This window comes from Erythrolamprus reginae, chromosome 6, assembly GCF_031021105.1.
Source record: "Erythrolamprus reginae isolate rEryReg1 chromosome 6, rEryReg1.hap1, whole genome shotgun sequence".
In the NCBI taxonomy this organism is placed as follows: Eukaryota; Metazoa; Chordata; class Lepidosauria; order Squamata; family Dipsadidae; genus Erythrolamprus; species Erythrolamprus reginae.
In genome coordinates, this window is record NC_091955.1 from 9217216 (window position 1) to 9230999 (window position 13784).

The window sequence follows — 13784 nt, forward strand, 5'->3', positions numbered from 1 at the left end:
ACTATGTCCTACTTTCGGGGTATGTCTTATATTGGAAAAAAATTGTCGAATTTTTTGTTTTAACCATAAAATTAACATTTAGACGCGGTGACGTATGGAGGGGGGGCGGCGCGGAAGTGGGCAGGAGGTGGCGCTCATTAAGATCAGAGGGAGGTGGCAGACGCGGTGACGTATGGAGGGGGGCGGCGCGGAAGTGGGCAGGAGGCGGCGCTCATTAAGATCAGAGGGAGGTGGCAGACGCGGTGACGTATGGAGGGGGGACAGTGCGGACGTGGGCAGGAGGCGGCGCGCAGCTAGATGAGAGGGAGGCGGCAATACTCCCGTGTTTCCCCGAAAGTAAGACATATGTCTTACTTTCGGGGTACGGCTTATATTAGCCGACCCCCCTGAAACCCCCGATATGTCTTACAATCGGGGGTGTCTTACTATCGGGGAAACAGGGTACATAGGAAGAAAGATAGACATGTGATAATATAAAAGAGGGTGAAAGTGAGCTTAGAGGAGAGTATTTATTTATTTATTTGTTTGTCTGTCTGTCTATCTATCTATCTATCTATCTATCTATCTATCTATCTATCTATCTATTTATTAGATTTGTATGCCACCCCTCTCCGCAGACTCGGGGCGGCTCACAACAAAGTGAAAACAATTTACAACAAATCTAAATTACTGTTTAAAAATATTTTAAAAAACCCATTTTCTAAACACACATACATACAAACATACCATGCATAAATTGTATATGCCTGGGGGAGATGTCTCAGTTCCCCCATGCCTGACGACAGAGGTGGGTCTTAAGGAGCTTACGAAAGGCAAGGAGAGTAGGGGCAGTTCTAATCTCCGGGGGGAGTTGGTTCCAGAGGGCCGGGGCCGCCACAGAGAAGGCTCTTCCCCTGGGGCCCGCCAACCGACATTGTTTAGTTGACAGGACCCGGAGAAGGCCCACTCTGTGGGACCTAATCGGTCGCTGGGATTCGTGCGGCAGCAGGTGGTCTCGGAGATATTCTGGTCCAGTGCCATGAAGGGCTTTAAAGGTCATAACCAACACTTTGAATTGTGACCGGAAGTCACAATATATGAAAGGAAGAGTATATATATGATAGGTGAAAGAAAGGAAAGACGATTGGACAGGGGACGAAAGGCACACCAGTGCACTTATGTATGCCCCTTACTGGCCTCTTAGGAACCTGGAGAGGTCAATCGTGGGGAGTCTAAGGGAGAAATGTTGGGGGTTAGGGGTTGACACAATTGAGTCCGGTAATGAGTTCTACGCTTCGATAACTCGATTGTTGAAATCATATTTTTTACAGTCAAGCTTGGAGGGGTTAATATTAAGTTTGAATCTGTTGCGTGCTCTTGTGTTGTTGCGGTTGAAGCTGAAGTAGTCATTGACCGGTAGGACGTTGCAGCATATGATCTTGTGGGCAATACTCAAATCGTGTTTTAGGCATCGTAGTTCTAAGCTTTCTAGACCCAGGATTGTTAGTCTATTTTCGTAGGGTATTCTGTTTCGAGTGGAGGAGTGAAGGGCTCTTCTGGTGAAGTATCTTTGGACATTTTCAAGGGTGTTGATGTCTGAGATGTGGTGTGGGTTCCAGACAGATGTTCCGCAAGATGTTGAAGACTAGCGTTGGGCGAACCCAACGAAGTTCGGGTTCAGCGAACTCACCCGAACTTTGCCGCGAAGTTCGGGTGAGTTCGCCGAACCCGAACTTTACCCGAACCCGAATGGCAGCAGAACCACTGCGGCGTCCTTTTCTGTAAAAATAAACAAGGAGGTTGGGAATTCCCCATCTCCATTTGGTTCCTTTCATTTTTACAGAAAAGGATGCCGCAGCTGTGCTGCAAGGAACAGGAAATGGGAAATCCCACGATGGGATTCCGGGGGCGGGGCTTTGACGTCACGGAGTTTCCTTCCTCCCCGTTTCGGCCGGCCAGGAAGTAGTCTCCGAATCACACATGTGTGTCCTCTCGCGATATTTCACCGTGTTTTTGCTTCTTGTGCATGCAAAACGCAAGGCGTCCTGCGTAAGCCATGCCCACAGTGTGGTAGTAAAATTTTTGGCAGCCCTTCACTGCTTACTCTTCACAGAATATAATTGAGAAGCACTGGGTTAAGACAATCTCTGTGGAGTCCTGATTTTCCAGGAGAACGATTAAAAATTACAGCACAATTTGGCACGAAGACAGGGTACATCTAGAACTAGCTCTTAACTAATGAATACATTGAGGCTGAGTAGAATTGATGTCAAGTGTTTCCACTCAACAAAAGACACACTGGAACAGTTCTGCACCATTAAGGAATGTTGTTGGAGACACACAATGAAAAAAAACCCCCAAAGAACATATCCAAGAGAAACTATAAACAAATGGTCTCCCACAATCACAGTCTTTTCTCTAGATTCACTATACAGGGGTGCATTCCAAAAGTAATGCAATTATTTTTTAAAAAAGTAATTTATTGAACAGATTTGTACAAACACTTAAAATTCTTCAAAGTACTGTCCTTGGGCCTCTACACATTTTTTCCAGTGACTCTGCCATGACCGGTATGTGCCCTGGAAGGCGTCTTCGGGGACCTCTCGCAAGGTCTTCGTCACGGCTGATTGGATCTCTTCTATGGACGAAAAAAGGCACCTTGCCACAACGAGCTACGAGTCCGTGAATTCCTGGCCAAACACCAGGTGCCAACGCTGCCCCACCCTCCTATAGTCCTGACGTCGCCCCAGCAGACTTCTTTATGTTCCCTCGGATTAAGGCAGCCCTGAAAGGAACCCGTTTTTTATCCATAGAAGAGATCCAATCAGCTGTGATGAACGCCTTGCAAGAGGTCCCCAAAGACGCCTTCCAGGGCACGTACCGGTCATGGCAGAGTCACTGGAAAAAATGTGTAGAGGCCCAAGGACAGTACTTTGAAGAATTTTAAGTGTTTGTGCAAATCCGTTCAATAAATTACTTTTAAAAAAAAATAATTGCATTACTTTTGGAATGCACCCCTGTATAGTGAATATAGACACAAGGCTGTGATTGGGGGAGACCATATATATACCCTGTATATATGTCAGCTTTTCTTCAGTCAAGTTTGATAGGTAATCTTTCCGTGAGACAGGACTGTCCTTAGTGTTTGAATATTTGAGGGGCTGCTACAAAAAAAGAAGCAGTCAACCTAGAAACATAGAAACATAGAAGACTGACGGCAGAAAAAGACCTCATGGTCCATCTAGTCTGCCCTTATACTATTTCCTGTATTTTATCTTACAATGGATATATGTTTATCCCAGGCATGTTTAAATTCAGTTACTGTGGATTTACCAACCACGTCTGCTGGAACTTTGTTCCAAGGATCTACTACTCTTTCAGTAAAATAATATTTTCTCATGTTGCTTTTGATCTTTCCCCCAACTAACTTCAGATTGTGCCCCCTTGTTCTTCTGTTCACTTTCCTATTAAAAACACTTCCCTCCTGAACCTTATTTAACCCTTTAACATATTTAAATGTTTCGATCATGTCCCCCCTTTTCCTTCTGTCCTCCAGACTATACAGATTGAGTTCATTAAGTCTTTCCTGATACGTTTTATGCTTAAGACCTTCCACCATTCTTGTAGCCCATCTTTGGACCCATTCAATTTTGTCAATATCTTTTTGTAGGTGAGGTCTCCGGAACTGAACACAGTATTCCAAATGGGGTCTCACCAGCGCTCAATATAAGGGGATCACAATCTCCCTCTTCCTGCTTGCTATACCTCTAGCTATGCAGCCAAGCATCCTACTTGCTTTTCCTACCGCCCGACCACACTGCTCACCCGTTTTGAGACTGTCAGAAATCACTACCTCTAAATCCTTCTCTTCTGAAGTTTTTGCTAACACAGAACTGCCAATGCAATACTCAGATTGGGGATTCCTTTTCCCCAAGTGCATTATTTTACATTTGGAAACATTAAACTGCAGTTTCCATTGCTTTGACCATTTATCTAGTAAAGCTAAATCATTTACCATATTACAGACGCCTCCAGGAATATCAACCCTATTGCACACTTTAGAGTCATCGGCAAATAGGCAAACCTTCCCTACCAAACCTTCCCCTATGTCACTCACAAACATATAGGACCCAGAACAGACCCTTGTGGCACACCGCTTGTAACCTGTCTCTGCTCAGAATACTTGCCAACCCTGCTGTTCTGTTCGGGTCGTATGTGACCCGAAGCCAAGTTTGAGTCCCTGTAAAAAATTTTCCCTGCATATCTGAAACTTGAAATTTCATGACTTTTCATCATTTCAGGGGTTCTCTCTATGAGAATTTTTTTGGGGGGGTGGGGGGCTTAGTTTTTGCTGGGCAAAAAAAGTTACACTTCTTCTGTTCCCGGGTCACCCTGACCCGGACCGAAAACTCTTCATTTGCAGTGCTTATGTTTGGTCTTTTTGAAAGCTTTTTTCACTTGGAAAATAGTCTGAACATTTCTGCACACAATGATATAAAAATTGAAATGAAAAAAGTAAATCTTATTGGTTTATTTTGCTGCTATAATGCATGCCCCCCCCCGTTTTTGTGAAAGTTTTTTCAATTTATGGATAGTTTTGCTTGCAAAATGCATTCTATTTTACTGAAGTTGGTGTGGGATTGGTAGCTTGAACATTTCTGAATATAAGAAAAATATAAAGGAACTGAAAAAAATGATTCTTACTGGTTTTTTAACATCAGAAATAAGGCCTCCCCCCCCTCAGCTGCTTGCAACCATTTTCACTTTATATTTACGCAGGCTTCAAATCCAAAATATTTTAAATATCTTATGCATTCATTTACTCATTTTAACATGGCTGATCATCATAAAAATATTTGTGGGGGTGGGGGAAAAAAATTTTTCTGGGCAAAAAAAAAAAAATCACGTTGACTGTTTCGGGTCATATAGACCCGGACCAAAATGATTTTTTTAAGGTACTTGAATTTGGTCTTTTTGAAAACTTTTTCCACTGGAAAACTAGTTTGAACATTTATGAACATAATGATATGAAAATTGAACTGAAAAAATTGGGGCTTATATTTTTATTTTGATCAAAAAGCCCCTCCCCCAATGCTTTCTGAATTTTTTGTCAATTTATATTTTTTTAGGCTACAAATCTCTAAGGAATATTCCCTCAAAAGTTTTGATATACTAAATTGAACAATCCTAAACATAAGAAAAATAGAAATGAACTGAAAAAAATGATTCTTATTGGTTTATTTTTGAATATAAGACCATATTGTCTTATACTCGAGTATAAGCCTACTCGAGTATAAGCCTACTCGAGTATAAGCCTACTCTAGTATAAGCCTATTTGAGTATAAGCATGGGGGCCCATTTATGAGCAAAATAAACCAATAAGGATCATTTTTTTCAGTTCAATTTTCATATCATTATGTTCAGAAAGGTTCAAGCTACCAATCCCACACCAACTTTAGTAAAATAGAATGCATTTTGCAGGCAAAATTATCAATAAACCCAAAAGTTTTGATATACTAAATTGAACAATCCTAAACATAAGAAAAATAGAAATGAACTGAAAAAAATTATTCTTATTGGTTTATTTTTGAATATAAGACCATATCATTTTATACTCGAGTATAAGCCTACTCGAGTATAAACCTATTTGAGTATAAGCATGGGGGCCCATTTATGAGCAAAATAAACCAATAAGGATCATTTTTCTCAGTTCAATTTTCATATCATTATGTTCAGAAAGGTTCAAGCTACCAATCCCACACCATCTTTAGTAAAATAGAATGCATTTTGCAGGCAAAATTATCAATAAACCTAAAAAAAATTCACAAAAATGGGGGGGTAGGCACATTTATGTGCAAAATAAACCAATAAGGATTAATTTTTTCAGTTCAATTTTCATTCCATTGTGTGCAGAAATGTTCAAACTTGTTTCCAGGTGAAAAAAGCTTTCAAAAAGACCAAATATAAGTACCTAAAATGATCAATTTGCAGTCCGGGTCAAATAGACCCGGGAACATAAGATTAGGGAGTTTTTTCGAACAGAACAGCAGGGTTAACAATAACTCTCTGATGTCTACGCTTCAACCATATATATACCCTGTATATATGTCAGCTTTTCTTCAGTCAAGCTTGATAGGTAATCTGTCCGCGAGACAGGACTGTCCTTAGTGTTTGAATATTTGAGGGGCTGCCACAAAAAAAAGAGGCAGTCAACTTGTTCCCCAAAGCAACAACACAGTATCAACAGTAGAGACCTTCCAATTTCTAGGTTCTGTTGTATCTCAAGAGCTAAAACAGCCACCTAACATCAAAAGCATGCTAAAAAAACCCCACAACAAAGAATGTTCTTTCTGCGCCAACTCAGGAAGCTCAAACTTCCCAAGGAACTGATAAAACATTTACAGCAACCTGAAGTTCATTACCTTAATGGCAAAACCTGCTATTCGCTTTAGCTGTACTGCAATATCTAAATTGCTGCCATTAGCTGCAATGGAATCCCCTGTTTTATGAGACTCACTAAGATGACTCTGATTACAAAGGAACACGCAGTTGATGCCGTCTATTAAAAAAGGGGGGAAATGTAGGTTTATCCAAAGGCATCTGAGGAGCCGCTGCAGAACCCAGATCAAATTGTGTAGTCAAAAGATATTTAAACTGATGGTTTGCCCTTCGATAGTTAAGGACAATGCAAATTCTTGTTGTGGTCCTAAAAGACTGATGAAAAATAAGCTTATCTAAGATATCGTTTCATCCACAGTTCCAGGGGGGGGGGGGGGGGGGGGTGGGGGAATCCCGCAAATCTCAAATTGTAGTAATCCCAGAATATCAATTTCCTCTTAGGAATCAAATTTAAGCCTCCAGCAACATTCAGATATATCTTTCTGCCTTAAAAGAAATATAACTAGGTTTGGAGTGGCACTAACTAAAATGGCAAGGGACAAATGATATCTATCCAATTACACCCATGGATTCCCCCCCCCCTTTTTTTCTTTTCGTTTTGTTTTATTTAAACAAATTTTGTTTTGTTTTGTTTTGACTTAAACTCCCAAAAGAAACTTAGGCTAACGATGAAGCTGAAATGCCAGGAAGTTCAAACCCCTTCTTCAAATGAAATCGGAGTTTTAAAAAACTTGTGCAAAATCCTTTGTTTAAATAATGTAATAGGTATTAACACAGATATCCTGATGATGAGAGAGAGAGATGAGAGAGAGGAGATGTATGTATGTATGTATGTATGTATGTATGTATGTATGTATGTATGTATGTATGTATGACCGACACAGACTTCAGAGGATAATCAGAATTGCAGAAAAAACAATTGCTGCCAATCTGCCTTCCATTGAGGACCTGTATACTGCACGAATCAAAAAGAGGACGGGTAAAATATTTACTGACCCCTCGCATCCTGGACACAAATTGTTTCAACTCCTACCCTCAAAACGTCGCTACAGAGTACTGCACACCAAGACAACTAGACACAAGAACAGTTTTTTCCCGAACGCCATCACTCTACTAAACAAATAATTCCCTCAAAACTGTCAGACTTTCTACTAAATCTGCACTTCTATTCTACTGGTTTTTCTCATCATTCCTATCACCCATTTCCTCCCATGTTGACTGTATGACTGTAACTTGTTGCGTATATCCTAAGATTTTTATTAATATTGCTTCTTCATTGCTTATTTGACCCCTATGACAATCATTAAGTGTCGTACCACATGATTCTTGACAAATGTATATTTTATTTTATGTACGCTGAGAGCATCTGCACTAAGACAAATTCCTTGTGTGTCCAATCACACTTGGCCAATAAAAATTCTATTCTATTCTATTCTATTCTATTCTATGTATGTATGTATGTATGTATGTATGTATGTATGTATGGATAGATAGATAGATAGATAGATAGATAGATAGATAGATAGATAGATAGATAGATAGATAGATAGATAGATAGATAGATCTTATCTTTTGTTTTATGTACATTGAGAGCATATGCATCAAGACAAATTCCTTGTGTATCCAATCACACTTGGCCATTAAAAAATTCTATTCTGTTCTATTCTATTCTATTCTGTCCTAATCAGATAGATGATAGAATGATAAATAGATGGATGGGTGGGTGGGTGGGTGGGTGGGTGGATGGAGAGAAAGAGAGAAAGAAAAAGAGATAGAGAGACAGACAGATAGACAGATAAAATGTTTCTTAAAAATAGAAAACTCTTCTGGAAAAAATAGGCTACTCTATCTCCTTAGAACATCTGCCAAGGATACATAACAAGCATATTCCAATCCATTATTTTTAACGTACCATAACAGGCTGAGCAGTAGCAAAGATAATATAATGCTCTTTACGTTTTGCTCAACTTTCCTTGCCTTTTATGGTGAAACCCCCAACCCAGGGAGCAAATCACAGTTCTTCCTTAGTATGGAACTCCATCCCCCCACAGTGTCTCTCCTACATCTCCTATATCTTCTCTTCTATACCAATATCTTTTTCTGCTATTCTCTCATAGTTATATTTCACTCCTTTATTTTCTCCTCTATTCCCCCTTTAATACATTCTACCTGATTATATCCTCTATAACCCGAGTCTACGGAGAGGGGCGGCATACAAATTTAATAAATAAATAAATTTAATAAATAAACCCTCATTGTGTATTATTGTGTATTGGACAAAACAAATAAATACTGTAAAATAAATAAAGTGTGATATATTTGTAACTCATTTTGTCCCAGACCTTCTCTGCTTAGTCTTCTCCGAAACCGTTTGAACATCTGTCAAAGTTCTTCCACTGCTTTGCTTCATACCATGGAATCCAGGAAGTGATCACCTTGGCGTCCTTAGCAACCTGTCGGTGACGTCAAAGCTCCGCCCCCGGAATCTCTTCGTGGGAGGGATTCCCCAGCTATTTCAAAGGGAAGTCTTCATGTAAAAATAAACATTGTTATTTTTACGAAAAAGGATGCCGCAGCAGCGCTGCAAGCAAAAGGCAGTCCTTTCACGTAAAAATAAACATGTTTGTTTTTATGTGAAAGGACTTCCCTTTGCTTGCAGTGCCGCTGCGGTGTCCTTATTCGTAAAAGTAACAATGTTTATCTTGGTGGGATTCCCCATTTGGGTTTGGGTTTGGTTCAGGTTCGGACGAATTTTGCGTAACGTTCGTCCGAACTTGCCGAACCCGAACACTGTTGGGTTCGCCCATCACTAATGTTTACCAGACATAATAGCTATCTCCAAATTCATGGGCGTTTCAGGATTCAGAAGAACTCTGTGAAGGCTCCTTTTTTGCCTCCCTCCCAGCCTCACAACCGGCCGACAGCTCCCCGGTGTTCACCTTCCTCCGCCGCCACCAGCACCCGCTTCCTCCTCCTCTTCTCAGCAAATGACAGCCGGGTGGTGGCTTTCGTGGTGTTTGGCACAAACGCTTAAACCAAAGCACAATTTTTTTTAAAAATTCAGGTTCGTCATGCCAAACACCACAAAATTCGGTACGGACCCGAATTGTGCGGGTTCGGTTCGCCCAACACTACTAACGAGGGGATAAAATAGAGGGCAGGGAAAATATTTACTGACCTCTCACATCCTGGACACAAATTGTTTCAACTCCTACCCTCAAAACGTCGCTACAGAGCACTGCACACCAAGACAACTAGACACAAGAACAGGTTTTTTTTCTGAACGTCATCACTCTGCTAAACAAATAATTCCCTCAACACTGTCAGACTTTCTACTAAATCTGCACTTCTATTCTACTAGTTTTTCTCATCATTCCTTTCACCCATTTCCTCCCATGTTGACTGTATGACTGTAACTTGTTGCTTATATCCTAAGATTTTTATTGATATTGCTTCTTCATTGCTTATTTGACCCCTATGACAATCATTAAGTGTTGTACCACATGATTCTTGACAAATGTATAATTTTATTTTATGTACGCTGAGAGCATATGCACCAAGACAAATTCCTTGTGTGTCCAATCACACTTGGCCAATAAAATTCTATTCTATTCTATTCTATTCTAGTCTAGTCTAGTCTAGTCTAGTCTAGTCTAGTCTAGTCTAGTCTAGTCTAGTCTAGTCTAGTCTAAATAATGTGCTGAAGCTGACCAGATAATGGACCCTAGCCTGATGAATACCAGAAAGGTAGATCCTCCCCCCTATTTTCATCCCCCAAAACTAAGGTGTGCCTTATAGAAACATAGAAACATAGAAGTCTGACGGCAGAAAAAGACCTCATGGTCCATCTAGTCTGCCCTTATACTATTTTCTGTATTTTATCTTAGGATGGATATGTGTTTATCCCCGGTATGTTTAAATTCAGTTACTGTGGATTTATCTACCACATCTGCAGGAACTTTGTTCCAAGGATCTACTACTCTTTCAGTGAAATAATATTTTCTCATGTTGCTTTTGATCTTTCCCCCAACTAACTTCAGATTGTGTCCCCTTGTTCTTGTGTTCACTTTCCTATTAAAAACACTTCCCTCCTGGACCTTATTTAACCCTTTAATATATTTAAATGTTTCGATCATGTCCCCCCTTTTCCTTCTGTCCTCCAGACTATACAGGGCCTATACGGGGCCTCTTATATTCAGAAATGGCTGGAATCCCAGGAATTCTAGTTATTTATGTAAGATTTATTAATGGAATCATGTCCCAGATCTTCATTGGAAACAGGGTCAAGGCCAGGATTTCAAAGGTAGCCCCAACTTTGCATTGCAATGATGGAGGCAACCAAAATATGCTAATCCACAATATCTATGGAGATTCTCAATCATCCATGTGACATTTGTCAAAAAGGTGCGTTTCTATTATTAAACTGAAGACGCTTCTTGGATGGGAAGTGAAAATGTACAAATATTGAAACTTCGAAGAAAAACAAAGAAAGTCCAGTTGCTTCTTAGAAAAAAAATAAAAATTTTGGCACAAGTGGCTCGCAAGATAAATTGGTGGGAAGCCTTCCAAGTTACAGCTCGATAATTTTAATTTGAAAATGCAAAATTTTGCATGCATGTTCGTACTTTGTTCCAGGCAATAAGCACATCATCAAGTATGGAGAATAATTGCGTAAGACAAGAAATGTAAATTAGGTCAGTTAAAACTGTGAACCAGACTAAATTCTCAAATATTGCTTCTTCTGATAGTTTATATAGAATTTCAGCTTTAATTGTTTCAACTCCTACCCTCAAAATGTCGCTACAGAGCACTGCACACCAAGAAAACTAGACACAAGAACAGTTTTTCCCCGAACGCCATCACTCTACTAAACAAGTAATTCCCTCAACACTGTCAGACTTTCTACTAAATCTGCACTACTATTCTACTAGTTTTTCTCATCATTCCTTTCACCCATTTCCTCCCATGTTGACTGTATGACTGTAACTTGTTGCTTATATCCTAAGATTTTTATTAATATTGCTTCTTCATTGCTTATTTGTACGCTATGACAATCATTAAGTGTTGTACCACATGATTCTTGACAAATGTATATTTTATTTTATGTACGCTGAGAGCATATGCACCAAGACAAATTCCTTGTGTGTCCAATCACACTTGGCCAATTAAAATTCTATTCTATTCTATTCTAATCTAATCAATCAATCAATCAATCAATCACTTCCCTTGAGTATCACTCAGTCAGTTATCTTAAGATAGCTGTAAATAGTGTCTGTCATCTTGAGATAATAATAATAATAATTAATAATAATAATAATAATAATAATAATAATAATTTATTAGATTTGTATGCCGCCCCTCTCCGAATAAACGGAGAAAGAAAACTCAATGCGTTGGGGATTTTTGGACTTTTAAAAGGAAAGTATAAATCAGTAATTCCACAATTACCAGAGCTTCAACATTGCAATAACCCTTTCTTTAACTCTTAACCCATCCACATTTCTTTGATTAAAATTTATTAGCAAAAAGTGAGTCAACTGGATGTTGTTTATGAATATTACACAATATTTTATTGCAGCATGCAGCCGTAATAAAAACATAAAACGGGAATTAAAAGGATCACAGAAAACTTTGGTATCCTACCTCATCCTGAGTCACGATTTTGGTATTTTCAGTTCTGGCTTTCTTCTGTAATAACCTTGTTTCATATTCTGGCCTGGGGTGTTCCTAAATCAAATGAAAAAAAAATGTGGAGTGAATTTAACATCTGAGCAGCAAGCTACATAAAAACCATCCAAGTACTACTGAACGCCAGCAAGAATACTGGTCAGAGATGCCCGTGACATAAGAGTTATGATGGTTTGAATGGAACAAGAAGACAAACTTTTAGATTCTCCTTGTTGTATTTGGGGTAGCGAAAAGGGTGAAAGTAAATGCTTTAAAATACAGACTAAGGGTTTGTAAGGGTCCCTTGAACACAACCTCCAAAATATCAAGCTAATATTCTACAAGGAATCTACCAGGAATAACGGAAGGGACCTTGGAGGTCTTATAGTCCAACCCCCTGCTCAAACAGGAGACCCTATATACCATTTCTGGCTCTGGCTCCTGCACATTTAAACGTTGAGCAAGACTATTGGAAAGAGATGCCCGTGACATAAGAGTTATGATGGTTTGAATGGAACAAGAAGTCAAACCTTTAGAAGCTCCTTGGAGTATTTGGGTAGCAGAAAGGGTGAAAGAACACGGCACGTAAATGCTTTAAAATACAGACTAAGGGTACATAAGTATAATGGATTCTGGAAACACAATCCCTGAAAGATAAAACTAATATCCTGTAAGTAACCTACCAGGAATAACAGAAGGGACCTCGGAGGTCTTCTAGTCCAACCCACTGCTCAAGCAGGAGGCCCTAAACCAGTGGTTCTCAAGCTTTTTAAGGCCCCGACCCCTTAATACAGTTCCTCGTGTTGTGGTGACCCCCTAGCGCCAATTCTCCCAACAGAGCTTTGACCTGATTGGCAGGAAGGTCAGAGAGACGCCCCCACTGTAAACAGATGGTAAAAATATGTTCCAAGATGCCAGAGTAGAAACTTTAGTTCCTAATGCCAGGGGAAATTTGTCTTTTCCCAGGGTCTCAGGAGACCCCCGTGAAATGGTCATTCGACCCCCAAAGGGGTTCCAACCCCCAGGTTGAGAACCACTGCCCTAAACTATTTCAGAATGGTTGTCCCATCTCTTCTTTAAAAACCCTAGTGGCAAGTCGTTTTATTGATTAATTGCTCTAACCATCAGGAAATTTCTCCTTAGTTCTAGGTTGGTTTTTCCTTTGATTAGTTTCCGTCCATTGTTTCTTATCCTGCCCTCATGTGTTTTGTAGCAGGGGTTTCTTTCCTTTCCTTCTCTTCTCTTCTCTCCCCTTTCCATTCCTTTCCTTTCCTCTCCTCTCCTTTCCTCTCCTTTCCTCTCCTCTCCTTTCCTCTCCTCTCCTTTCCTCTCCTTTCCTCTCCTCTCCTCTCCTTTCCTCTCCTCTCCTTTCCTTTCCGCTCCTCTCCTCTCCTTTCTTCTCCTCTCCTCTCCTTTCTTCTCCTCTCCACTCCTCTCCTTTCCTTTCCGCTCCTCTCCTCTCCTTTCTTCTCCTCTCCACTCCTCTCCTTTCTGCTCCTCTCCACTCCTCTCCTTTCCACTCCTCTCCACTCCTCTCCTTTCCGCTCCTCTCCTCTCCTTTCCTCTCCTCTCCTTTCCTTTCCGCTCCTCTCCTCTCCTTTCTTCTCCTCTCCTCTCCACTCCTCTCCTTTCCGCTCCTCTCCTTTCCTTTCCACTCCTCTCCTTTCCTTTCTTCTCCTCTCCACTCCTCTCCTTTCTGCTCCTCTCCACTCCTCTCCTTTCCACTCCTCTCCACTCCT

The 13784-nt window shown here is 40.3% G+C and overlaps 1 protein-coding gene across 1 annotated transcript in view; it reads right to left on the reverse strand.

Moving 5' to 3' along the window:
* ANO2 (anoctamin 2) overlaps positions 1-13784 on the reverse strand; it is a 144516-nt gene that overhangs the window by 73077 nt on the left and 57655 nt on the right. The window contains exon 13 of the mRNA XM_070755220.1: positions 12022-12105. Coding sequence (XP_070611321.1) covers positions 12022-12105 — 84 coding nt within the window. The remainder of the gene's footprint in view (positions 1-12021; positions 12106-13784) is intronic.